The 27,500-nt window shown below is 41.4% G+C and overlaps 3 protein-coding genes, 1 long non-coding RNA gene and 1 pseudogene across 5 annotated transcripts in view; 4 read left to right on the plus strand and 1 right to left on the minus strand.

Annotated features, from left to right (window-relative positions):
* Nucleotides 1-7,534, minus strand: part of LOC138025938 (uncharacterized) — a 34,236-nt gene extending 26,702 nt beyond the window's left edge. Inside the window, exon 1 of the long non-coding RNA XR_011127200.1 lies at nucleotides 6,140-7,534. This is a non-coding gene — a long non-coding RNA (uncharacterized lncRNA). The remainder of the gene's footprint in view (nucleotides 1-6,139) is intronic.
* Nucleotides 7,535-7,669: 135 nt separating this feature from the next.
* Nucleotides 7,670-11,541, plus strand: LOC138025937 (protein c-Fos-like). The gene is made up of 4 exons (XM_068873081.1): nucleotides 7,670-7,971; nucleotides 8,527-8,703; nucleotides 8,860-8,967; nucleotides 9,639-11,541. Exons 1-4 carry the CDS (start codon nucleotides 7,840-7,842, stop codon nucleotides 9,879-9,881), a joined length of 660 nt encoding a protein of 219 aa, XP_068729182.1. The 5' UTR covers nucleotides 7,670-7,839; the 3' UTR covers nucleotides 9,882-11,541.
* A 5,564-nt stretch (nucleotides 11,542-17,105) lies between these two features.
* LOC138027312 (uncharacterized) lies at nucleotides 17,106-22,714 on the plus strand (annotated as a pseudogene).
* On the plus strand, nucleotides 20,654-21,133 carry LOC138025398 (uncharacterized). Its single transcript, XM_068872613.1, has one exon. The coding sequence runs from the start codon at nucleotides 20,654-20,656 to the stop codon at nucleotides 21,131-21,133; it is 480 nt and encodes a 159-aa protein (XP_068728714.1).
* A 4,480-nt stretch (nucleotides 22,715-27,194) lies between the features above and the next one.
* The window catches only part of LOC138027792 (cyclic AMP-dependent transcription factor ATF-3-like), a 9,481-nt gene continuing 9,175 nt past the window's right edge, over nucleotides 27,195-27,500 (plus strand). For both annotated transcript variants that reach the window (XM_068875406.1, XM_068875407.1), the window contains exon 1: nucleotides 27,195-27,500. This exon is cut by the window's right edge and continues 41 nt beyond it. The gene's annotated coding sequence lies outside the window, so the exon portion shown is untranslated.

Here is a 27,500-nt window from a genome sequence, read left to right on the forward strand (position 1 = left end):
CTGGTATAGTAGCGTCAAGGAATGTTAATGGCAAAAAACCAGCTCACTTCGTTTCGTCGCTCTAAAGCCTCAGTGATACTCGGTTCAACATTTGTTGATCAACAAATGTTGCAGCTCTTGTTCAACAAATGTAGAACAGTGTGTCGTGTCATGTTGAATGTTGAAATATGCCATTCAACACTTTGAATGTTGTTGAACGATGTTGAGCGAAAATAGAGACCAGCTCTATTCTGTTCAACACGTTTGTGCAACATTGTTCAACATTTGTTGAGCAACAAATGTTGCAAGATGTTGAACCGTGTCATCGGCTTAAGGGAAAAAATGGCGGAAACGCTTACTTCAGGTCAGTTCAATCGCTTTCAGTGCATGGAACGCGACCATGTTACAAGAGAAAAAGCAATGAACATGGAAATGAAATGGATCAGGGAGTAGACTTTTCGCTTTCTATGGCATTGGATTAACCAATGATTGAAAACAAAAACCATCTTGAAGGTAAAGGCACTTAGCGATACCAATGTGTTAGCGTCAAGGAATGCGAATGGTGTTCAAACAACTCACTTCACTTCCTCACTCTTTCGACATGCATCGAAATTTTCTAACATAACTTTTTCATTGCGTGATGGATTGATTTCAAAATTGCGCTTTTGATCTGGACAGGTGACGTAAAGGTATTGCTGAATCGGAAATTACCCAGATCTAAAACGAACCTTAATCTACCAAATGCACGATAGAAAACTGACACAATGACCATCCTTACGTGACTGACAACAACTCAGTGGCAGGTAAATCAACTGAATGGCTTTGTAAATAACCTTTCCTGGAGAAAGGTAGTGGCATACTAAACTGAGCTTTGCAAATACTTTTGGAAATAAATTCATATTTCTTACGACTATTGGTGACAGAAAAACCACTCTGGTCTGATACGAGATGATGCATTGCATGTAGTGCGCTTAAAACGTCTGTGTATTTCGCTTGAAATCATCAGTCGGCTTTGATGCTACCTCTCTCATCGACTGAGCTTATCCTGCGTAGCTGGCGAGATATTTTATTGCGAGAATATTGAAACAGACGGGATACAAATCTATGGCTGCTTCGTTGTGTTTTGGCTGCGAGTGAAAAAACGCACGCGGTAATATCCCGCAAGCTAGGTAGGAAAGCCGAGCTGTGAATTTTCCTTCAGCCCAAGCAAGCCAAAATGAAAATGAGGACAAGACAAAAAGAACGCGAAAACAATATGAGTTATTTCTATTTTCAGTAAGAACGACCACAACTCCCAACTCATACAACTTAAATACTAAACCGCATTTCTATTTTCAGTAAGATTGAAGAGACAACAAGGACCACAATTTCCAACTCCATACAACTTAAAGACTAAACCACCCATCACATTGCATGTGTATCATATCACAATCTCAGGAGCTATTGGTTTGGCTGCTGAAGCACAACAATCTGTTTTGGCCTTGGCAAAGTGCCCACTATAAAGAGAAGACACTACTGCACTCTTATAATAAAACGACGAAAATAATTAATCCATCAGCGTGGTTTGAAGGCATGACTAAGCAAATTTGCAACACTGATAAAAATAGCTTTCGAGGGTGTATCAAGGATCAACAAAGTGACGTAAGCAGCCTTGCACTTGAAGTTTACCGAGGTTGTATAATGTCTCAGGCTAATTGTGGTCATCAACAAGTAGAAATATATATATTTGAAGTGTGGGTTTAAGACGAAAGAAGTTTCTTATAGACACCCGAAAATTTCATCAAAGCACCCAATGTGTTGCTTCATATCTCAGTTGTTGGAGCATTGCACCGTCATCGCAGAGGTCACGGGTTCGAATCCCGTCGAAGTCAGCTGAATTTTTCAGGTGTCAATTGCTTTAAATAAACGCAAAAGTCACTTTTCCCTTTTCAAGGCAGAAATACGTAGCGGGCCACAAAGCATTCACGGGCGATCCACCCTGTACGTTTTGCGAAACCACGTTAGCCTTTAAAAACTCCTTCAAATATCAACAGTTATAAGGATTAAGCCGGTGTGTTTATGTTACTCTCTCTATCATTCAGCGTTGACATGCTAGCAAACACCTGTCGAGAAAAATGACAGTCGGTCCCCCGAATCTCTCGTAAAATAATTTGGGAAGGGAATGGTTTGGATTAGACCAAGTGTACATCTTTTTTTTTCTCGTCTAACTCGGCGCTTATTACTGAAAGCATCTCTAGAAGTACTTGCTTGCTTTGCTTCCAAAGCGACTGTCGAACGCACTTCAATAATGCAAGAATCAGCGTAATAGTGTCATATACATAGCTTTCTGCAGGAGAGTCATTTCCCCTATCGAAAGATCTCAAAGGCCATGGGTTATTTCTAAGAAGCTGGAGGGATGAAAAAAAGAATATCGAGAGATTGAGATAAGGAGAAGAGAAAACTGAGAGAAAATAGACAGGAGCCGGGTACATCTCAACTACGCTTGCTTGTACATTCATAATTTTAGTTCACATTTGTATAAGCTTCACAGCCTTAAATACTGGGCATCGCTTCGAATGATAAAGATTATTTATTGATCTATCTATCGCGGTTCTTCTTTTTTTTCTATATCAAGTCATCCTTATGTGCCTGCTTTTAAAAGGCGAAGTTTTACACTTAGAAACGACGTCGTTCGGTTATAAAGATGCCACGCGAATTCAGAAATCCGCAGGCCGATCTGATAAAGCCATGCCATCAATCAAGTCTTTGTTTACGTCTCCATGGATCATGGTCCAGAGATTCCGACGCGGAAATAAACACAGCTCATCACTGACAAAAACGGGCCTGTTGAGGTTAATTGGAGTCCCTTCTTGTGACGACAAAGAATTCTTGTGGCTTTAACGCCCACTCTGATGAGAGCTTAATTTAAACTGTTTACGGAACTAACAGTGGAGTTCATCAGTACCTGAGAGTTGTTGTGGGAAGGCTTCATTTCCGGTTGTGAGTCACGGCACTTTGAGACTGCACTAAAGCGGGATTAAATTAATAGCAAGTCTTCTGCTAAAGTCATGATATGACAAATATCAGCAGGCCAAATAACACCTCCGTTTGTTAATTCCCAGCCGAATAATTTGGCTAAATGGTATGATAAATTCCAAATCTTCAGTAAACCGCTGATCAACTGCTGCAAATACAGTATGTAAGATAAACAGCAAGACGCTGAGATCTTTGCGAATGCTGTATAGCTATGACAAGGAATTATTGTATTTCAGTAGGTCAAAACGTTCAGTATTAAAAGCACTTTTCCCCTTAAGTCTTGCGCTCGGTGGGAGTAAAACTCACTACTGCATTCGCTCAGCTCGGTTTTGTTGCATAGCAACTCGATGGTTGCTATGCAAGACAGAGAATACCGCGGGAGAGGGGGGTCGACAACCAGTTTTCGGTTTAAAAATTTCATTTTGGTTTCATTTTACTAAAGAACTTACGGAACGTAATGAAGTTTATTTGTTGATGGTAACTTGAGGACCTCGGAAAAAAATTCGAGGGCGCCTTTGCACTAAGGAGTCGAATCTAGGACCTCGGATGTCCCGCTATCACTGATCCTTTGGAGACTCGTGGAAGCATAATAAATTTTACATGCACCGGGAGACTGAAGAAAATCAGAATTGTCGTATAATGAACTAGAAAAGGAACGAAGTAAACTTCAGCTAAATGCTTCATCATCCAGGAAATAAACTCGGGCAACCGATTGATGGAAAGAAAGTGCTCACGCCACTGCGTCATCCGCAGTCCTTGCACAAGTAATTTGTTTCCACAGAAAACCACATTCTGCAATACTTAAGCGACCTTGCTGTTTCGAGAGTACGTATTCAGTATTCATTTACGCATCGAACGAAAAACCATTTTCCACAATCATTGATCTGAAAGGTAGGTTTCGGTATTGAATACGTCAGCGCAATCAATCGACGGCATTTCGTGTCACACCACGTCATTGTACCAGGTGCCAATTATTTTGAGACTCCGTTGTTTTGAAGGTCCAAAAGTTCGGTGTGAAATCTGTGACGTCGGTCCATCGGAAACAATATTTCTACTGAGATATACACAATTCAAAATATACATTGAAAGGTATCCACATGTCGTTTATATTACAAATTCATTCAAGAAAAATGCAGTAGACTAGGCACGAAACAAAGATCATGAGCGCTAGAAAATTTCCCAAATCATTCGTATTGTATACACTGCAGACACTGTAGAAATTAGTGTTTGTAATGCGGAGTGATCTTTCACTTTCTTCGGCTTTGTGAAGTTTTTGACGTAAAATGTCTACGTAATATTCCACGTGTTAGGACAGTTGCGTGTTCATTGTTAGATAGCAGTAAATCTTTCATCAAAATTCTTTCAATTTCTAATTTTTCTTGCCCCGTGCATCAGATCACGATTAATGTTGCCTTCTTTTTTATCGTGTTGCTTTATCATCTGCCCTTTCGGTGCCCTTGGAATGAAAATGATCCGGCGGCAAAAAGAGTTAATTAATTAATCAAGCCCACTACCGATGAGTGATTTTCTATTAATGGATACATTGACACTGTTGCAAAACTTATCGCCCACAGTGCGAAATCTTTGCCTTGTCATGCTGACATCGGAATGAATCAGAACTTATTTGTTAAAATAGGTTAAAATATCTAAACTCTCTCAGCCTGACAATAACTGCGACTGAGACAAAGAGACTCGAAGTACTCTTAGTTTTTCGATGGGCGGGTAAAATTAAGCCCGTTTGTCCAATTTTTATCTGAGCTGGTTTACGTCTCACTTCACAGCTTTTCAAGAGAGATATTAATGTAAAATCCTTGGAAAAGTGCACAAACTGTAAAAAGGGGGTAAACTTACCTACGTCTCTAAAATGACGCTTAGTCAAGCTGCAGCTGATAAGCATTATACGCCTGAACGGGTATGACTGCCTGAATAACTTACTTTGCTGATCACCACGGAACGTGAGTGTATTGTCGCTACTAAGGAAAATTTATGGCCACTCGGAAAATTTCCCAAACCCATTGTAACAAAGCGTTCAGGCTCCAGACAATTTTTAAGTGATTTCAAGATAGGCTACATCAAAGATAACTGCAGAGGCCATTTCTTCAGAGACAGCAAAGAATGCTAGTTTGCACAGTGAAAACTGTGTAACAGTCAGATTGTTTTTTGCGCCTTTCACGTCTGACTGCTATTTTGAATCTATGATTAAAATACTGGAATCGCAACTCTCCGATCAAAAAAAGGCAGTGGTGACTTGCTTTATTTTCCATGATTCTCATGCAAGATAGTAACGTAACAGAATCTTTTGAAACGATGTCGTAGATTTGTCACGTTCGATGATCTTGTATTCGCTAACGTATCACCTGTTAAAGAGGTATCATAATTTTGAAATAATATGAATTTCTCGAGGAAATAACCCAAGATACCGTCGTGGCTTCCGCAAAGTTCTCGTGTATGCGAATTGACATGTGCACTCACTCGAAGTACTTATATATATATATTAGATTGCCGGATTTTCCCTTTTTAGGTTATATATTTATGTCAGCATAATAGAGGGTAGAGATCAGACCGTGATCGTATTTTTACTGATTTTCGTAGCACTAAATGAGAGTCAGCTGATCTTGTCCGGATCTGGATCGGCTGTCAACTCTCTCAAAAAGATTATTTAAGATTCCTAAACTGTTTTGATTAACTAAGTATGCGAACTTTCGACTCAAAGTAGGGCAATCCATGGGCGAATGGCTAAATTTGGACAAATTATTAAATAGGTTTTTGCACTCCGCTAGTCCAAGCAAGGTGATTAGAATTCTGGAAAAGGAAAGGAACTTTATTTGTGTCTAGTTCTAGAGCTGGAGCACTAATTGGGGACGCTGTAAACTGAAATCAACAAATTAACGCAAATCGAGAAAACCGGAGCACCCGGAGAAAAACCTCTCAAAGCAGACAGTACAACCCACATACATCGGACACCGAGTCTCGGCCCACTTTGGTATTCCTGCGCCCAAATGGACAGCGGAAGGGGGTGATCAATAAGTTGTCCAAGTTTATTTTAAAACTCTACTTAAATTTCCTAATGTTTTCTCTGATGCAGTCATTCCTGGCTCAATTTGCACGACAGAGCCCAGACTTGTGAACAAATCGAAGCAACTACCTCATTTGCAGTTTGAAGTTAGTTTCGAGTTGTGCCTCGTTGTTGCAAAAACTGAGAATCAAGGAACGACTATCGAAGAGAAGTGCCAAAAGTAGTCTGCCTTTCACTGACCAAAGGTTCTTCCAACTAAACCACGAGTATGACGGCGATCTCTTAACAGCTCAAGCAACTTCTCTTGGGCAAGCGTTGAATCTGTGACGTCAATAATGCCGAAATGAAAAACAACCCTAAGCAAAACACAAATAAAGCATGGAACAACGACACCTTGCCAGAATAAGTAACGTAAATGCTCACGTTTTGCGTCACTCACTGGGATTTCGAGCTGAGTCGATGCTGAATCGTTGAGCAAGACGACTCGCAATAATCACCCACACGCGGATCTATAATGTTTTTCGTTCCGGGTTCATTTCCGGGTTTTGTCCCTCGTATATCAATTTCACAAGGAATCCCCACTAAATCTCCCCCAGCAGAAAATGATGTCGGTTGACGTTCCACGATGCAAAGTGCGTGAAATCCATTGCTATGAAAATTTATTTCTTACCGGTTGGCGCGCAAGCATGTTTCGTGCTTGTAAAATTTTGGATATTCTCAGGACATTCTCTGGACATTTGCAGTTATTTGGGATGAAGAAATGTCACCGAACCTCGCCGCTCCTTTTGCTATACACGTAGTTATTTCGAAAACCTTCGGTAGAAGTCTTTATTTATTAAGGTCATTAACTCATTTAAATGAATAAATATTTCTTTCTGGTCGGCGCGCAAGCATATTTTGTGCTTGTAAAATGTTGGATATTCCCAAACATTTGCACTTATTTGGGATGAAGAAATATATCTTTTTAAATCTCACCGAACCTCGCCTTTTGCTATACATGCAGTTTTTTCGAAAACCTTCGGTAGAAATCTTTTTTAACAAAACATACCCGGTACGTACTCGATCATTCTCTTTATTTTCTGCTTTTGACACTTTTGTTCACAGAGCGTCGCCTCCAGCTCCAGTCGCCATGCAAATTAAATGAATGGATGGATCTATGTCGACGCGAATTAGGAGCCTGAAATTATTGTGTTTGGTTTTAGCGTTATCATCGTTTATAAGCTGAAATGAACGTGCTCTTCATTTTATTTCGATATAAATCGTGCAATTGGATTTCGCAAGCGTTGTCTGCATACGCTTGTGTTATGAATAATTTAATTTCTAGAATATTCAAATGCGTGCCAGACAACGAGAATACAAATGTTTGTCGGTGGAAACGAAAAGGAAAAACTGCTTTTGCGCTAATCTTTTACCAAAAGAGCAATTGGTGAACGTAGTAAAAATGAAAGGCGAGTAATTGATGGCGAAATAACAACTTTACTCCGTTCAGAAACTGATGCCCTTTCGCCTGGGTTCTTCTAGATTTGCGTATGCACATCGCGTGTTTTGCCGTTGTCATGACACGTTCGCTGGTCAACCTTTCCACTGATTGGCCAGTTGTGTGTGATGAAGTTTTCTATTTATGGCCCTCAACGTAATACACTTGATGACCTTTATGATTGCAAAGCGTCGAATGTATATAAAAGTCTGGGGCTTTCCCAAAAATAGCGGTGATTCTCAACGAAGACTGATCGAGGGAAAGACCGGTACGCTTTAAACAAAGGATTATTGGCGCGCGTGCTCAAATTCTTCCACGTGCTCTATCTTCAATAAAAATTGCTGGGTACAACATGCTGATGCGACATTTGAATTTATCACTGCCTATGGAAACAAACTCAACGCACGACGAAAGAAGTTTCTCAGTTGGAGCAGCAAATATGCCAGTTCCATATCACTTGGACGAGTCAGACAGCGACTCTATCGTAAGCGCTACATTTTCGCCCTGTATTACTTTTTCTCATCTGTGTTTCGCAGTGAAAAATGTAAAATATACAAGCATCAAAAAACGTGACATAAAATTGACGCACGTCATGTCCGCATAAATTTTCCCAAATAATTGGTAGTAGTAAAATATAAACGATTTCAGAAGACAAGGACGTTTTTTGATGCATGAGAAATTATTGAGGCACGACTGATTTTGTTCCAAAATGAGTGCGCTGATTCATCCCTAACACGGTGTCAGTTTTCTATCGCTGTTGAAGTTATGCAACAAAGGACTTCATCTGAGTCGACAATAAATGTTTACATGAAATTACTTTTTTGTGGCTAAGAATCTACGGGCATCAAAGATGGACGTTTTTTCAAATAATAACCAACGAATTTGGCGTTTGTCTTCGAAAACTGTAACTTTTTCGTATTTTCGTATCGTTGATTTCGCAATTGCATGACGATATTCAGAAAATAAATATTACTTGCTCTCGTACAAAGTCGGAATTAAAAATATTGAAGGAATATGTGTTTTCTCTTTTGACAACCAGGTCTCAAGCGAAGATGCGAATTACGCAGAATTAATAAACGCTTCCGTACCGATGAAGAACATTGGGCCAAAAGAAGACGTGAAGTTAGGACTTTTGAACGCCATACGATCAAGAAGAGTCGCTCAAGGATTAGAAGGAATGCCTGCCATCGAAGCCAAGCGACCGAAAATTGAGACGGTAGGTTGTCTAACGTGGGCATAAACGAAATGTTTCTCTCATATTTCCAATTTCCATGTTGTTGTATTGCGGTTTTGAAACAATAGGTATGATAATTTGTGGTTTTCCGTCATTAAATTCACATGTCATTCAAGGTCACGTACTTTCTCGTTTTAGTTGTCATTTGAAGAGCAGGAAAAAAGAAGAATTAGACGAGAACGAAACAAAGTGGCAGCTTTTAAATGCAGGCAGCGTAGGAAGGAACACCTGCAGAAGTTACAAGAGGTAAGAATTTCAAAAAGTGAGTTATTTGGGATAAAGATCCCATGGAAATCGTATTTATTTTGAGTTTATGTCACGCTCCGTCGTCGGGTGTTTCACATGATTAACGTCACTTCCGGTTTTGGCGGAATCCAATGTGAGATGCTGTAAACACTCGGATGGGTGGAAATAAAGCATTCAAGGTAAAATGTTTTTGGGAGTGAAATAAATTTTTATTGTTCCTGGCAAGTGTCCACAATAGATGGACTCAATAATAAACATTTAAGGCAAAACAAAAGAAAGCAAAATATATTTCCCTTTATTTGCGAGGGTGGAGCCGTCTTTCCGACGCGTTTGCTGTAATCGGTACCCTTTTTAATCCTATCCGATGAGAAGTTGATTTCTTGAAAAATGATTAGTAAGAAATGTGAAACATCAAATTCGGCGATTTTGCTTTGTGCATGGCATTATTCTTGATAATAAAAATGGTTGCTAGAACTATTTTGGGTGGCCCCACCCTCAATGAAGAATGACCAAATTCGGACATCGCGAACGCCTTGGTTCGCTTGTGACAGTGGTGTTATCGTTTGATGTCTGGAGCAACAATATCCAAACATTTACTCGAAATATGTTATCAGTTGAGTTAATAATATTCCGCATTCAGAAATACCTAAATCGAGTTTATTTGTTATCAGGAAAGTGACGAACTGAACAGCGAAAAAAGTGCTCTCGAAAGAGAACTTCTGGCACTCAAGGCACAAAAAGAACAGTTAGAAAGCATGTTTCAAAGACACAAATGTATCATGAAGGATGCGAAATCAAACGAAGTTAAAACTACAGAAGTCAAGACAGAGGCGAAGTCTTCACACGCATGCTCAGCTGAAATGAAGCCGACAACAACTCCCACAAGCTCTTCCGCAGATTCAGTAAAAGCCTGAAAGAAAGTGGAATCAAAATTGCCAACAAAGAATCTGCTTAACCTTTGTGAACACAATATATCTTCAGAAAAAAAGAGGAGTACATATTGTAACACTGATTTTAGCAAGTGTGAACGCTTCAGGGTTGTCCAGACAATAATAATTATTGGCACCGCTTTTGATTGAAGACTGCATGGGTCGTCTGTGGCAGTGAGGTTTTGTTGAGGCTCCAGACAGGGGCAGAAAAATCGAGAACATTGTGTTGTTTTAGTCTCCTCACTAAAGATGCATTCAGCTTTTTAGATTTCGCTTAATGAAGTAAAAAGAATACATGCGTTTGTTTCATGAAGTGTGGTCTTAGTAGCAGTGTGGGAAGTAACAATCATACTACGTTAAATTTTAACTTATTTGTAAGTAGAGAAAAAGTCAGTTGAGATTAATTAACGATGGCTGAAGAAGGCTGTTTAACTTTCGTTTCCGTTTCGCAAGCGCCGAGAACTAATGAAATTGCTCGGGATCGACTCAGTCCAGTCGACAGGGGCACCCAACGAGAATATAGTTCAAAACCTCTTAAACATAGCATTGTTAAACGTATTTTAGTATTTAACCGGTAGATATAGGCATATTTTTATCCCCTATAAATTTTTCATCTGTTCGGATTTCCTAGCTGAATGTGTAGTGATTCGAAAACTTACCTTTTCGAAAATTTCAGCCAGAAAAAAGGCTCCCAAAAATTATAGGTGACCTTTTTAAGGTAAAAATCCGTTAAAAATGGACAATTATACCATGCTTTAGATGTTCGAAAATCCTAGGACAGGCAGGCAAGCAAGGAATTTTACAACAAATGTTTCGAAAATTCTAGATCTCAAAGCGTCTTCCGAACAGATATTTTTCGAAATTTGATATGGGTGCCCCTGAGTCGATCGCTCGGCTCGTCCGCTTTCGGAAAGGAAATGTTTGATTGGACGTTATTTATCACGAAGTTTTAATTCGACAAGAATAGCATGGCATTCGTCTTCTCCAGAAAGACAATAGGCTGTAACAGGTTATGAATGTTGTATTAATGTATTTATGCTTTTTCGTTTCGCTGTCTCGATGATCAGTCTAGTTTTCGAATCGAAAACCAGCTGAGACGAAGACAGACAGATCGAAAAAATCTATAGGTAGAAAGTCACGGAACAAATTTGATGTTAACTGTGAACGAGCAGAAAAATTCAGTATTCACGATAAACGAAGTGTAAATTGGTCGACTAGGTATAGAATGGTATTTGTCAGTAGATAATGAAATGTAATATTCCTGACTTCTGACCTTATTTTCTTTTAATATATTTATTCCTTCTATTAACTATTTTACTGAGTGAGGCATTTTTGAAATGTCGTGGCAAAATAGAGTGACTATACCGTGTATTCTAAAACATTATTCTTTAACATAGATAATTTATTGTAACAATTCAAACAGATTGTACTTTTAATAATATTGAAGTTTGTTAATATCGTTTAGTTTTCGAGTTCTGGTAGACGAAGCTATTAGAAGTTGTTATATTGTTTGTCTAAAAACACCCTTTGAAAAATATTCAAGTAGAAAGTTAATTTATTGTAGCCGGCGGGACAAAATAGTCAAACTTGTTCAAACGTTACTGAATTAAAGATGATAATAAACTTGTTTTGGTTTAGTTTGTAACCTTTGGTCATCAACGACGGTATTTTCTGCATGGAATCATGAAGCTTTTGAAAGAAAGTGAAACGACAACGGTTGAGTAATGCTGAAACTGGGAAAGGTTCTTCAATTACATTTTCGTTTCATAACTCAGTTAGAGTGAATGTTTAGTCATTTCCCCCTCCTCAAGCCTGGAGTGCTTCTAATTTCGTTTCTACATCCCCTTATGCAACAACGGCTATGGGAACTCTTAAAAGTCCAGTTTCCTCTTCGAGATAACTCTCCAGGCTGAATCACGTACACGAATCCCTCCGCTTTTCTTCCGGAATTCCCTTGACAAAATGAAACGAGCGATCATGTCAGCAAAAGTTAAAAATGAATTCTTTGATTGCACCTTACGTTACAGAGGCCATGTCGGTGGAAAGAAACAATAGTGAAAAAGTCTTTTGGCGATTTGACTCTGTTATTATGCAACACTTTTCTATTGTTGTGCCACCAACATGACCGTCTCATCACGTGAGTGCAATCAAAGAATTGTAGTACAGCACTGAAGACTGACTGGTTTGGGATAATCAAGAAAAACAAGAAATTCTACTCTGACCGTCTTATATATGGCATCTCTGGCCGGGATCGAGAGCGCTTAGGCACCGTAAGAGATCTATATCTCCGGAGATCCATCCTCGGATGTATATGATTAATTAACGAAAATCCCGACTCAATGAACAATGAAAATTTTCCCGCTGATTTGACATTTCCTTTGATTGAAATGACGTTTGATTTTATAATTTCGAGCTTTTAAATACTCAGGACGCTTCTGATCGGCCAGACCGGGTATTTGGAAAGACTAGTCTACAACACCTTCAGATAAACAGACCTAAACACACTTTGAGGATGATATACATTCCTCCAGAAGTGTTTCTTCAAATTGCTGCCTTTTCTCTGCAAACTGACGGGTCTGGCCAGCCATTTCTCACACAAGGAAAGCCCCTTTAGATTCGAAGTAATTTTCACTCAGAGAGCACTCGTCTGTCTGTCTGAGCTGTTTCAGTTCTCTGTTGATGTGCTGGCCGGTTTTTCTTTTTTTTTGGAACCGGTTTGCCCCGCCGACCATTTGCTAACCTAGGGCCCGTTTCTCGAGCAGTCCCGAAACTTTGCGGGCCATTCCACTTCGGGTGCCACAACTCCCTTTGTATCTCAAGAACAGAGAGGGTTTAAGTCATCAAACTTCACAGTCATTTTGCTTTTTGTTAACAAGCGGTTGTCAGCGGTCGGTCCCGAAAAGTTTTCGGGACTTTCGAAAAACAGGCCCCTGGTTTGAGCAATTTTTCTGTATAATTTACTGAATATCGCCAAAGAAATGAGTGTTCATTGCTATATTTTAAACAGCAGTCTCTGTCTTGTGTGTATGGATCGATCGCTTATATCATGATTCTCAATCTATATGCATTTCTTTCAGATCGAATAATATAACCTTTGAATAATTTTTTCCAGTTGGCTTTGTTGAACTACCCTGGGTGCCAGAGACTTTTCTAGCGCGGTTTCCGGTTTTCAGTCAAGTCTTTATAGTGACCCGCGCGAAAAGCCTCTGGACCAGAGCGCTATTCCTTTGATAGCGTCGAACCAATCGTTAGCTCAGTTAGATCAGTTGGTCCAGATTTTGGACAGGACGGCTGATTGGCTCCGAACGACCACCTGAGGGACAGACGCTACAATTGGTCGACAAGAATAGACCAGCACGTGAAAGAATATTGTTGACATCACGTAAGCGTACTGCCAGAAGTGTTGCGATGGCGGTTTGTGAAAGTTTGGGGAAGGCACTGAAGGAAAGTATAAGCAATGTACTAGAAAGTTTTGACGGTGTAGAGAAGTTAAGTGATGTGCAAACAAGTGGGGTATTTAATTTTATTCAACGCAAGGACGTTCTTGCTGTCTTGCCAACCGGTTCCGGTAAATCGTTGTTGTTTCAGCTTATTCCGGGTCTTTGTTTACGTCTTAACCAAATGGGATACTGCGACTATCCGAAAAGTGCAATTGTGATCGTTGTTTGCCCGTTGAATGCCCTAATCGAATGCCATATGAAGGAGTTACGACAGCGGGGAATTTCATGTACTTGTTTATCCGGAGATGACGTCCATGTGATTGGCATAAATGTAATCCGATAAAAAAGCTCAAAGGTCAACGGGGACGGTAAAAAGCACCGCTCCGTGCCAGAGGTTTTTCTCGCGGCTTCGCCGCTCGTGGCTTCGGCCTACGGCCGAAGCTGTGTCGGCCTTTGGCCGACACCGAAAATTCCCGCCGCACTCGAGAAAAACCTCTGGTGCCCAGGGTATTGTTGAACCAATTTGTACTTACAAAGTGATCTTAGTTCTTTGAGAAGAATCATTGACCAAAACTTTTGATCTTTAAAAATTTTTCTTCCTTCTAAATTTAGAAGCATCGTTGAAGTAAAAAGGTGTGTAATTTCCTACATGTCCGGCGTTTTTTAGCTAAAATGTCAACCATTCAGGCTGGAATGAGGGAGTGATGTCATTGACATTCCTCATTAGATGTGCATTCCTCAAATGACGTCATTCTGGTTTTCTAGACAAAGACCACCCCCCACCCCCTAGCGCCACACAAAACAAAAAAACCCCAAACCTCGTTGATTCATTTGTTATTTTTTGTCACTGGAATCTGGCAACATCCCGGCGGTGGCTCTCCGGCGGCAAGACAGACATCTTTCATACTAATAAAACCATAAATAAATGAAAGACAGAGTGCGGCTACCCACACTGTTTTAAAAGTATTTCCTTGTCTTTCTTTCCGTTCCATGAGTTTCAACAAACTGACTGTTAATTAATTATACAGAGCAATACTATTTTAAGTAATCCTTAAAAGACCATACCCGAACAAATGAAAGCTTTCCTATCATGCATGACAAATTGACTTCAAAAGGTAAAAAGAACTTGTCAAACTTAGTTAAGCAAGTATGTGTATGCTTGCCATGTTTATCCTTATATTTTTTCAGTTAAAATGTCCAGAGAGCTAAACTGCCTTGCAGAAGGACAATTAATTGAAAAATGCGTGCTCGTAAATGCTTGTTTACAAGTGGGTCTTGTGACAAATTAAATCCTAAAAATAGTTATTTGCGCGATTGTTTGTGGTTTTTACAAATTACTCGTAATTACTAATAGTTAATTGATTGTGGAATCATGCATGTAGTGAATTCCTTCCATTCCTCGTTATTTAACAGAAACTTACTATTAAAGTCGAGTGCTTGACTTGACGTACTCGGGGCGGATCTTCGCATTCTAGTTCATTCTATGTTGTTGACAAAAAGTTCCTCTGTTTTAGTATAGAAAGGGAGGAAAAGAAAGTGCAGGGACACCCAACGAGGATATAGTTCAAAATCACCTAAGCATAGCATTGTTAAACATATTTTGGTATTCAAATGATAGATATAGGAATATTTTTATCCCCTAAAAAGTTTTCATCTGTTCGGACTTCCTAGCTGAAAATCTAGTGATCCGTAAATTATAGGGATCAAAACTTACCTTTTCGAAAATTTCAGCCAGAAAAAAGGCTCCCGAAAATTCTAGGTGGCCTTTTAGGGTAAAAATCCGCTAAAAATGGGCAATTACCGGTATACCATTTTTTAGATGTTCGAAAATCCTAGAACAGGCAGGCAAGCAAGAAATTTTAAACAAATGTTCCAAAAATTCTAGATCTCAAATCGTCTTCCGAACAGATATTTTCCGAAAATTGACGTTGGGTGCCCCTGAAAGTGTTTTCCGATTTTTTTAAAACGACTTCCCGAAATCTTGAATAAATATATGACATTGTTTACTACGTTGTTAACAGAAGGTAAAAGATAGTCTGTTGAGGGATTCAGCTCGTTGTGCGACTGTGTTCGATTTCAATGACTGCGAAGTTTCAAAGTTCAAGCAACAGAGGAATCTTTGTTGACATTTTTTGCCTCAAGGCTTTCGTTTTCAAATCAGTCGGCCAAGAATAAAGTACTGAATATTGCTGGAAAGTGCATTGCTATAATGAACTATTTCTGAAAATTTGAATTTGGTATTGACTGATCTGAGCAATGATGCTTTGAAAATTCCAAAAAGGTCATTAGCGCTTTTGCCACCCAAGCATTTATCAGTTTTTGATGGCTGATAAGTGTCTCGTTATTAAAGATAAAAGGATTAAAACTAGAGATTTAAAGGGCAGATTCTTATCTCTTCCAAGAATGTTGGTCAGGTAATTAAGCGTAACTGTGCAAGGAATTACTAGCGTAGCAAAACAGAGGCACCGGATCTTGGTGATGGATCTAACAGTCTAACAGTGGCATAAAAATTACCAAAAAAGGAAACGAACATTCACTTTGAAGGAATCAGGAATATATTGTATTTCCAAAGAAACACCCATTTCTTTTGTAAGGGTTTTACCAGCAGTGACAACTGAAACGCCACAATTTAAATAGGAAAAGGTCAGATAAGCCCTAGATGACGGACCGAACTCGCTATCCGGAAAAAAATGCCTAGCGGAATATTTTGCGTCAAAGAAAGTCTTATGACGTATAAATAACGCTGTAAAATAATTCCTGAGATATTTTAACGACACACCTCTAGGAGAAAATGCACCGAAGAATAAATACTTCCGAATTTTTGTGGAGCAAAAAGGAGATCAGTCGATTTTGTTAAGTGTCAAAATCTTCTCCCAAATGGATTTTATTTTTAGCTTTTACATTAAACCCCCAGGCGATAAGTTCACACAACACAGCGAAGCTCCGATTGAGAGGGATGGCGCAGTGGTGAGAGCACTCGCCTCCCACCAATGTGGCCCGGGTTCGATTTTCAGATCCTGAGTCATATGTGGTTTGAGTTTGTTGGTTCTCTTCTCTGCTCCTAGAGGTTTTTCTCCGGGTCTGATTCCGGTTTTCTCCTCTCCTCAAAAACCAATATGATCTGATATGTATTTATTCGAATCGATTTTATTTGTGCACGACCCCACAAGCGTTTCAGTTTTAAACATTATTGTGTAAAAATAAAGTTCCTATTGTTATCGTTATTATTATTATTATTATTATTATTATTATTATTATTATTATTGTACTTTGCCCCTTCCAACGAAAGACCACAACGGTGAGATATCCGTGCCCTACTCTCTGTGAGTGGAGTGTGAGGGTTCCATACTGCTTGTGAACAAGAGTTGCGAAATGGGGCCTACCGTTTATCGTCTTTATCCGAGAAGACTCGAAAGTCAAACCATTTTGCAAGTGTCATTACAAAGTCAGCACTTTCTCCTCAGTTATCTTTATAAGACCCTGGGTGTTGGTCGGGCCCTTGTTCTGAACTCCTGACATTTCATCTCACCACGAACCGGTGTCTCATTTGGTTGAGCACCGGGCTGTCACGCGGGAAGTCGTGAGTTCAACTCCGGCACGAGCAACAGGGTCTTCCGCTCGGAGGAGAAAGTGCTGCCTTTGTAATGATATCTGTTCGCGCCAAAACTCGGGCACGTGACACGTTGCGTTACACGTGATGGACTGGCCTTTGTACTGTTTTGAGTTTGTGTTATATTACGTCGTTGTCGTTTGTTGAGAATAAATCGTCTCGAAAGTTTACCGCTTTTGTCGCCTTGAAACTACGTGAAATCGTCCGGAACATCTGGTAGCAGAGCTATGTTTATGGTACGTAACACTGAACGTTTGCTTTGATGAATTTTGATTTGATATGAAGAGTTTCTGAGTTGAAATGTCATCGAATGAACTTGATAATAAACCCGACCACGTGCAATATGTGGACGAACAAGAAATGCGTGTCGTCCTTGGGCCCAGCCGTTTTGACAATTTTCGAAAGGAAAAGGCTAAGAGCAAGTTATCTCGCTTAAAGGCTACGCTCACGAGGCATATTAACGTCGCTGAGAATCTTCTGAAGTCGCGTGGAAGCCGAAGGAAACTACGCGAATTAGCCGCGAAAATTGAAGAAGCGCTTAAAGAACTCGAACGGGCCAGCGAAGAATACGAATCATTTTTGGAACTTGAAGGATTGCAGGAGCACCTCACGCTAACGGAAAATGCCGCCGAAAAGGGCAAATTTGTGTCTCGAAAGCATTGAAATTTCGATAAAAGAAAGAGAAAGCCAACTGCCTTCAGAGGCTGGTAGTGAATATGCGCCCTCGCTCTGATTTTTGAGTCAGCCAGTGGTCATGGTGCACCCTCGCGCGCCAGTGAAAGTGAGAGGCGTGCACATATCATGGATCTACAAGTTGAACAAGCAAAGAGAGAAGCTCAACGCCGACTGGAAGAGGAGCGTAAGCGATCCGAAAATCTCGAACAGGAAAGGCAATTACAGGAACACCGACGCATAAGAGAACTCGAATACGAAGCCGAAAAATTCCGATTAGAAGCTCAGCTTGACATCCCTACTAAAAGTAAAGGGGGTCCAGAAGATATTGAGAGCCGTTTGCGAGATTTTGAAGATGCCGAGGAGGAAACTGTTTACCGTGACATTAAACCCCAAATATCGGAAAATGTAGAGAATCGTGAAAACCCAGATGTCCCTTTACCTCAGCAAAATGTGAACTTGCTGTCTCCAATTAAATCGTCCACTTTGTGCAAGCAGACTCCCCAAATCGATCAAGCTTATCGTGACACGGAAGAACGCCTCGATGTTTCTTGGATCAAAGAGCTCTCGGCTAAGCAGCGTACGACAACTGGAGAAACGAACATACAGTGGATACCAGCGTTCGTGAAATCGATACCGCGTTTAGAGCTACCACCCTTTTCAGGGGATCTTCTCGAGTGGCGTCAGTTCATATCACTGTTTAAATGTTTGGTACATGACCAGCCTCTCACCGATACACAGAGAATGACTTACCTCCAGAGGGCCGTTGTCGGAAATGCGAAGAGAGCTATCGGAGGGATGCTGAATCATGGCCATCTCTAGAAGGCAGCACACCTTTACAGAACTCGACGAGCAATTTGGAAATGAGGAACTTGTTGCTGGAGTCTTCATGAAGACCGTACTTGATCACCCGATTGTTGCTGATGGAGGCGTAACACAGCTTCTTTCATTCTACAACACTCCACACAATGCAGTCGCCCCGATGAAGAGTTTGGGATACTCTCATGATTTGGCATCTTCGACTAACACGCGTGCTGCGTTACAGAAATTACCTGACCCATTAAAGGAAAAGTGGGGAGAAAGGAAGATTGAGATACATCCTACTATTCCCACATTAGTTGATATTGACCAATGGCTCTGTGCGAGACTACGTGCCAAAACGTTAGTCAGCGAACCCTTACCAAACCTCGGTAAATCGCCGAAGGGCGGAAGATCTGGCTATAGAAGACCGCCGCGAAAGGGAGATCAAGGCATCGACAACCGTCAAGAGCAGCTTCACAGATGCTCGACGCCAGCTACAGGTGCCATGACAGGAAATCAGAGCTTGCTCACTGCCAACACCTGTCTGATATGCAACAAGAATCACAAGATTGAGAAGTGCGACCAATTCATAGCGATGGATGTGAATCAGAGAGCTCAGTTAGGCAAGGAAAAGAGGTTGTGCTTTTCCTGCTTCGAGTCAGCAGACCACCAAGCACGTGACTGCTCGCGCAAGAGACGATGTGATGTGGAAGGCTGTAACAAATACCACCACCCGCTAATCCACGGCGCGGCACCGGTTTCGTCGCTCCTCCACCTTTGAACAGCGCATCACCCGTCTCGACTTTGAACGCCGTAGCACCCGACATCGTCGGAGCTTCGTCTGTGAACTGCTCCCCCTCTGCTGTTCTGCTGCAAATCGTACCCATAGCAGTTGCGACCGCCAGCGGGGTGAAAGTAAATACATTTGCCCTGCTGGACTCTGGCCGCCAAACTTCGCTTATCTTGGAAGAATTTGCTGACGCTATTGGTCTGGTTGGTAAGGATAGCCCTTTACAACTTGGCACTATTAACTCTGTCTGGTGAACCAATTCTCGGTTTTCACATGACGTCACGACCGCCATGTTGGTGCCCCTAAACAAAGAAAAGGCGGCCTTGTTGGTGCCCTCTATTATTATGCAAACGCTTCCTTTTGTTTTCGTTGAAAAACATGGCTGTTGACCACGTGAGTGAAAACCAGCAATACGTTCGAGAAAAGTGTCAATCCACGTTGGTGCCGTTGAAGGACCAGAAACAGGTGTCCAGATAAGCGTAGAAGAAGCCTGGACAATTTCCACAGTTGAACCCGCCCCGCAAAGAGTTACGCGGACAATGATGCAGGATTTCCCTCACCTGACTGATCTTGACATCCCTGAAGTCGATTCCGAAGAGGTGACAATTTTGCTGGGAGCAAACGTACTGGAGGCAATATTGCAGCATGATGTACGAAGAGGTCGTCCAGAGCAGCCCGTTGCAGTTCTCACAACCTTTGGTTGGACCCTTGCTGGCTCACTTAAATCAATCGTGAAACCCAAACGTCTACATGTTATGCATGTGCAAACAAGTAGAAGACTGGCGGCGAACAGAATCCGTTGGTACAAAGTATGAAGACATGACGCCCCGTTCCTGTGAAGACAAAATTTTTAAAGGGCTCTAGAGACTTTAGAGAGAACTGTGAAGCATGTGTGCGACAGATATGAAGTCGGGATGTTATGGAGAGAAGGAGAAGTAAAGTTTCCTGATAACCGCCTCATGGCTGAAAAACGACCGGAGTCTACCGAAAGGAAACTGAAGCATGACGAGGAGCTGGCGAAGAAATGCTGTGCCATTATTGAAGACCATGTTGACAAGGGTTATGCGCGAAAGCTTGCTCCTGAAGAGGCATCTGCCCCAACCCCGAAACAGTAGTTTCTGCCGCACCATCCAGTCCGTAATCCCAACAAGCCGAACAAAGTCCGAATCGTCATGGATGCAGCTGCCAAATATGACGGAGTATCCCTGAATGAGAAACTTCACATTGGGCCCCATCTCCTGAATAGCCCAGTGGGTGTGTTGTTGCTATTTAGAGAACAGCGTGTTGGCTTAGCCGCTGATATCGAAGCCATGTTCCATTAGGTTCAAATCATAGAAGAAGATCAGCCCGCCCTGAGATTCTTGTGCGGAACCTGGAACTGGAACGCCCGCCTGATGTGTAACAGATGCTCGTCATGATTTTCGGAGCTGCGTCTTCCCCGTGTATGGCGAACTATGTATTGAGAAAGGCAACACTTGACAACCGTCAGGACGTCGCGTTTTCTGCTGACACGATCAAGTCAGTTGAGAAGAATTTCTACGTGGATGACTTTCTGAAATCCGTATGTGACGAAACCACCGCAGTGCCAATGTTCCGTGGAATGATCTCTCTCTTGGCGCGTGGAGGTTTCAGGTTGACAAAGTGGATCAGTTCCTCGCGTGAAGTCCTGTCGCAGATTCCTCCTCAAGAGAAAGCTAGCCCGTCAGTCGATTTAAACTTCGATGAACTACCAATTGAACGCACATTTGGTCTGAAATGGAACACTGAAAAGGACTGTTTTCGTTTCTCCGTTTACTCACATCAGACAGTTGAGTCAACCAATCGCGGGAGTCTTAAGTCGCTTATCAACGGTGTTCGACCCACTGGGAGTGCTAGCTCCGTACATGCTGCCCGCGAAATGTCCAGTCCAATCGTTATGGCGTAAGAACAAAGACTGGGACGAGCCCTTAGATGATGGGGACCAGAGTATCTAGAAGGATTGACTCGAAGACTTGACGGGACTGAGTGAATTGGAACTACCTCGTTGTTTCTGCGTTAACACGTGTCCTAAAGCGGCGATGCAGCTTTATGTATTCGCCGACGCGTCTGAAATGGGTTTTGGCGCTGTGTGTTACGCTAGATACTCACCTCCTGGTGGCATGATTAAGGTTTCGTTTGTTATGGCGAGGAATCGTGTGGCACCCCTAAAGCAGTTAAGCATACCTCGTTTAGAGCTTCAAGCAGCTGTCTTGGCCGTAAGATTGCACTGCATGGTCAAGCAAGAGTTGACTGTTAACATCAACGATGCCATCTTTTGGAGTGACTCGAAAACTGCGTTGCAGTACATAGCCAACGAAAGCCGACGTTTTCACACATTCGTGGCCAACCGGGTGTCGGAGATTCACGGCACAACCGACCCGACACAGTGGAGGTACGTTCCCGATCACTGTAATCCTGCCGACGATTGCACCCGAGGCCTTCCAGCGGCAGATTTGGATCACCATTGCCGATGGCTCAATGGCCCTGCCTTCCTATCCATATCAGAAGAGCACTGGCCTCAAGATACGTTTATTGGACCCCTCCGTGAAAATGATGATGAAGTGACAAACACAAAGCTAATTGGTCAGGGCATACATCTGTTAGCGATATAAGAGCTTACTTTCCAAACCCAGAGAAATTCTCCTCCTGGACAAGATTCCGTCGTGTCCTGGGGTGGATTTGTCGTTTCGTCGAAAACTGTAAAAGAAAGGCAAAGTATTGCGTTCTGTCGTCTCTTACTGTCACAGAAACTCACAACGCAGAGATGATCGCTGTGCGAAAAAGTCATAGAGACTCGTTTCATCTTGACATTGAAGCCTTAAGAGCAAACAAGCGACTACCAGTTAGAAGCAGACTCAGCGCCCTTAACCCCTACGTCGATGAAGCAGAATTCTTGAGAGTAGGCGGTCGCCTACCTAAAGCCCCCATTCCTGAAGAGACTCGATACCCTTTGATACTGGATCCGAAGCACGAGATAACGCGTCTAATTGTAATGCACAATCACCTCCGTTTGTAATGTACAAGTAACAAGCACGAAAGAGGTGGAAGCACGCACAAGTTATGACCCAACACTTCTGGAAACGTTGGCTCCGGGAATACCTACCAGCGTTGACGGAACGCCTGAAGTGGAAGAAGGATGCTCGTAATGTTTGTGAAGGAGATCTTGTACTGGTCGTCGACGAGAACTCCCTTCGTGGGTGTTGGCCGTTAGAACGTGTGCTAAGAGCGCTCCCTGGGGACGACGGGAGAGTAAGAGCAGCCGAAGTTCGCACCAAGACCGGTACCTACACCCGACCTGTCGTTAAACTGTGTTTACTTGAGAGTGCGAAGTAGTATTCGTCGCCTAGCCCCGCCGTCGAACACGAGGGGGAGGATGTTCGAGCCAAAACTCGGGCACGCTGAGACGTTGCGTTACCTTGGTACTGTTTGAGTTTGTGTTATATTACGTCGTTGTCGTTTGTTGAGAATAAATCGTCTCGAAAGGTTACCGTTTTTGTCGCCTTGAAACTACGTGAAATCGTCCGGAACAACATATGCATATGGTTAGACTATCTCCTAGTCTTCTCGGATAAGGACGATAAACCATAGGCCCCTTCTCACAACCCTTCAATGTTCAAAATCCTGTGGGACGTAAAAAAACCCACACACTATTTGCAAAAAGCGGGACATGGAGTTCCCGGAATTGTGGTCTGTTCTCTGTGGTGTATCATGGTTGGTAGGGCAGATGCTCGGAGATACTAGCTACGCTAAGCTACTCTAAAATCCGAGGGTATATAAAGATATATGATATGATAAATTTGCCTTTTATTGCGAGTCTTTCGGAACCGATTTTTAGAAAACAATCAAGAGCTCTGTATGGCGACTCACTGGTTTGTTGACGAGATGACTCCAAAAATGATTTCATGTATCGGCTGTTTGGGATAGCTGGCCACAAGCATGACGTTTGTATTTAGATCACTAATTAACATCTCTTCAGGAAAGGTGAGGACAAAAAACACATTTGTTGACAAATTCTTTTTATCATTTAAATGTGCCAACGGAACAAGACAACACTTTATTTCGACAGTTTCTAAGCTCAATTTGGCACATCAAATAACATTTGGGCACAAAAAAAGTCGGCTTTATCCGTGACAAGCTACCCGGCCACGAAAGAACCTCGTGGGTGATTATCGCGTAATCATGATCAACTCAAGTGAAACCAATCAGCGCAGAGAACTTTCAATAATCGCCTATACAATTATACTAAAACACGATATACTTTGATACTTTGATACTTTGAAATTAGCTAATTTTTCTAAACAAATAGGGGATTTTGAAAGGTAATCGTCAAAAGTTTAATTAATTAATGTAACTCGAAAAGAAAGCCTGTTCAACTCTGGTGCTACGTCGGTGGGGAAGTAGTATACAAAAATTTGGTTTTATCAACGGAGTTGATAATGTAAATTGACCACCGTACAGAGATTCTAAAAGCTGACGTTTCGAGCGTTAGCCCTTCGTCAGAGCGAATCCGAAGGGCTAACGCTCGAAACATCACCTTTTAGAATCTCTGTACGGTGGTCAATTTTACATTATCAACTCCGTTGATACAACCAAAATTTCATTACAAAGCCTATCTCATGGGATTTTAGAATGCGCGTGTGTTCAATGTAACAAATGAGGGTTCCGTAAGCTCCGATTCAGAGGCGAAGCTAGGAATATAGAGTACTCGTTCTTGATGGCAGGATTTAAATTAGAATGATAGCTTTTGTTGAGGTGAGGAAAAGAGGGCTGCAAATTGCTTATAAAATTACAGGTCAGAGAAATTCGTTGATATAGGTATATTCTTCGCGAATTGAAATAGGCAAGGAAAAGAAAAAAATTGGACAAACTGATTTATTTATTCGATACATTTATTTGATACATTTATTTTGAAACATTTTCTTTCCAGACAGACCAACACGAGTCTGTGAAAATCTCTTCTTTTTGCGTTCGACAGTAGAACACAATTTCAATCTTGGGTATCCTGTGCATAGGGTGAACTTTTCCAAATTTTCGTTCGTCTTTTTCAGCGCCGTCTTGAATTACGGCATACGTTCATTGATACGTCATACGCATAAATGACGATCGCGCAGCTCATGATTGTTTGTTCCTATAAGACTGCTTCTTTCTCGGTTCTTTCCGAACCCTTCTCATTTGCTTGCAAAGGGACTGTCGAACGCACTTAAGGACGATGCCTACTAATTCAAAGGTGTTTTTGTGCGGTTTATTTATTTATTTATATATTTATTTAATCACTTTCATCACAACAACGAAACAGGCTGTGGTGGGGGTCGCACAACAGAGCGAGGCTCCAAATTAATTGCGCTCTTTTACCCTCCCAATGATATAGCACAGAAGACAGACCACAACACCGGGAACTACATGCCCTACTCTTTGCGACAAGTGTGTGGGTTCTTTTACGTCCCACAGGATTATGAACATTGAAGGGTTTTGAGACGGGGCCTACGGTTTATCGTCCTTATCCGAGAAGACTAGAGAGTCTAACCATTTGCAGATGTAATTACAAAGGCAGCACTTTCTTCTCAGTTATTTAAAGACCCTGAGTGTTGGTCCGGCCGGAATTGAACTCACGATCTCCCGCGTGACAAAGGAAAAATTTCGATCCTTATGCTTGTTCTTGCGCTTGCACTTATGCTTGTGTCAACCCCGTTTTCACTGCGTGCTTGCGTCGCTAGTGAAAACCAGGCTTTACCTTTTTGGTTGTTTCAATACACCGTCAAAACAATGGGAAAGGAATGTGGTTCCAATGTGAGTAGCCGTTTCTTTCGCGGGCGCGCTGCATGACATCCCGAAAGACTGCTGCGAAGGAGACTACCAGTTAACCAGCCAGCCAGCCAGAAATCTTTCACTAACATAGCGTTCACGTTGCTAAGCAACGTAGTAGCTAAAGGAAAACAGCTTACTTCCGATTAAAAAAATAGGCACGCATTGCGTACGTGTGGTAGTGCGGTAACCTCACACAGTACATTATTCCATAACTGTCAACTGAGCTGCGTTTTGTTTTCCAGGAGATTCAAGTTGTTTGCGTAATATGTAGCTCTAATAGTGTATGATATTTGTAGTGCTTGTTCCTGTTTTATGAGTACCTTATTTATTAGATAATCTGTAATCCTGTAATCATCGCTTAGCACTCCCTAAACCGCAGTTAGTACGTGATTATATCATTATATCATTGTACATAGATTAGTTTAATTTAGTTCTAAAAGCAGTTGTGTAGAATACTCTACAGTAGTACTGTTACGAGTTTGATGTTGTTGAGGACAGGTAGCTTGCAAACTAAACTGAACGCAGGGTAGTCGGAACAACAACAAGAAGATTTATTCCAAAATGAACGTAGTTTCCACGAAGTAAAACTCTAAACAGCACGTACTCGATAAACTTACACGGCCTCCGCCAACTTAAATAAACACTGCTTCTGTCACACTTGACTAAAGACGGCTAACGCCAACTCTCTTCGCTTGTGAAAACTAGTTAAAAACACATCGCTCAGACTCGCTTACTTATATACTTTCACAATAAGATTCTAGAAATTTCTGGAACATTCTAAGTATAGAAACATTACAAAACATATCGATTTAGGAACGCTTACGCACGAACCTAAAAATAAACAAACTACGAACTCCCGCGAAGCTTCTAGAAAGTAACGCTAGTCACGCAATGCTATTTTTCGTAACAAGTACTTCGAACCCAAATACACAGCGATATTGTTTTGGTATCGTAAATCATAATAGTGTCATGGTAGATGTCTTAGGTAAATAGCCGCCTGAGAAGACATGTAGTTGCTAGTAAAATACTAAACCCAGAAAGATTCAAGAAACATTGGCTTTGAGGCTGTCATAAAGTTCGCCTCAACTTCTTGTTCACAGCAAGTTTAACAGGAACAAGTTTAACAGGAGCAATAATCCCTGTACGGCGGGGTTAGTGTCTGGAAGGGAGACCTCAAAATGTAAGACTGTCTGTCAGAAATATGAGATGGAAAATTATATTTTAACGCTCAAAATTGAGAACTAAGCAGGGTAGGGATTTTATTAGCCTGCTTTATTCAAAACAAATATTGATGCGAAAGCAAATAAATATTGATACACAGTTTTTATGAAGTGTCGATCGAGATTAAAGGGGCTAGGTCACGCAATTTGTAGGCAATTTCAGCACTGGTCGAATGGTAATAACTGTTCAAAACTACAGAAGAACTCTAACAAAACGCAGGGAAGCCAAGAAGAGACATGGATTGACAAAACTGGAGAGGATTGAAATGGATTGAAAAATGGATTGGGTAAATTTGAAAAACGTCAGCCCACCTATTTTCAAATTTATATCAGTCTATATCAAAATGTCATTTACACAGCTGGAAATCATTCTCAGTTGTTGTGTGGCCGTGATTTTGCAAATGAAAGACTCTTGCTCTGCCAATTTGACGTTTAGAGCTCATAATTAACAAAATTAAACAAAGTTACCTAAAATAGCGTGACCTAGCCCCTTTAAGAAAATGCCATCAGCAACAAAATTTGCGACCAGAAAACAACATTAATTTTGTGCTGCGAATATAAAAAATTACCATCAGCGAAACACATGGTGGGATATTTTTGCTACGTTTAATTTTTCGATTTCACTTTTGGCTGTTCAAATAAATAGCGATTTTACGACTCTGAAATGTTTTGAGACGGAGGTCTTGTCAGATAAAACTGGAAAGTCATTACAAGAATTAAACTGCTTTTACTCCGTGCCTTCAAGGCTCTCCCACTGAAGTCCAGGTTTTTTTTCAATTTAGCCAAATAGTGGGAGGTCTGGTGACGAGAAATAAGAGTGAGCGAAATTGAAAAGGCCCCAAAATATCTCACAGGTACCAGCAGAGCAATCACAACGTTCGTCAAACGATCTTGTGTTTGTTACTTGTCAACCTGGTCAACTTTTGTCCCACTTCTGACAGCTGCAAAAAACAAAAGCATTTCTGTCTTTGTTTTGCCAGACTGTGCTTCAGGCATCCCTTTTACTTCTCTGTAGAAACAAAGAGCCAACAGACAAGGATTAGATCATCTCTGCTTGCAATCTCGTAACCTCTTCTAGAACAGTTAATGTATCGTTAAACCGACCAATCAAAGCCCAGTTGACCTTATTCGAGGAAAGTTAGAACATCTCTCTGTGTGTTCATGGGACAACATTGTAAAGATTCCGGGGGAATCATATTTGGGCCTCCGTTTTGCCCTTAAACGGAGGCCTGGGGAATAAAGGATTTC

The sequence above is a fragment of the Montipora capricornis genome, chromosome 12 (genome assembly GCF_036669925.1).
Source record: "Montipora capricornis isolate CH-2021 chromosome 12, ASM3666992v2, whole genome shotgun sequence".
Classification (NCBI taxonomy): domain Eukaryota; kingdom Metazoa; phylum Cnidaria; class Anthozoa; order Scleractinia; family Acroporidae; genus Montipora; species Montipora capricornis.

Bases quoted from the DNA above. Each gene is read 5' to 3' on its own strand.
- LOC138025398 (XM_068872613.1), top strand. From the start codon at position 20,654: ATGGCGAACTATGTATTGAGAAAGGCAACACTTGACAACCGTCAGGAC.
- LOC138025937 (XM_068873081.1), top strand. From the start codon at position 7,840: ATGCTGATGCGACATTTGAATTTATCACTGCCTATGGAAACAAACTCA. The intron at 7,972-8,526 runs GTAAGCGCTACA...TTTGACAACCAG, and splicing joins AGTCAGACAGCGACTCTATC to GTCTCAAGCGAAGATGCGAA. The intron at 8,704-8,859 runs GTAGGTTGTCTA...TTCTCGTTTTAG, and splicing joins AGCGACCGAAAATTGAGACG to TTGTCATTTGAAGAGCAGGA.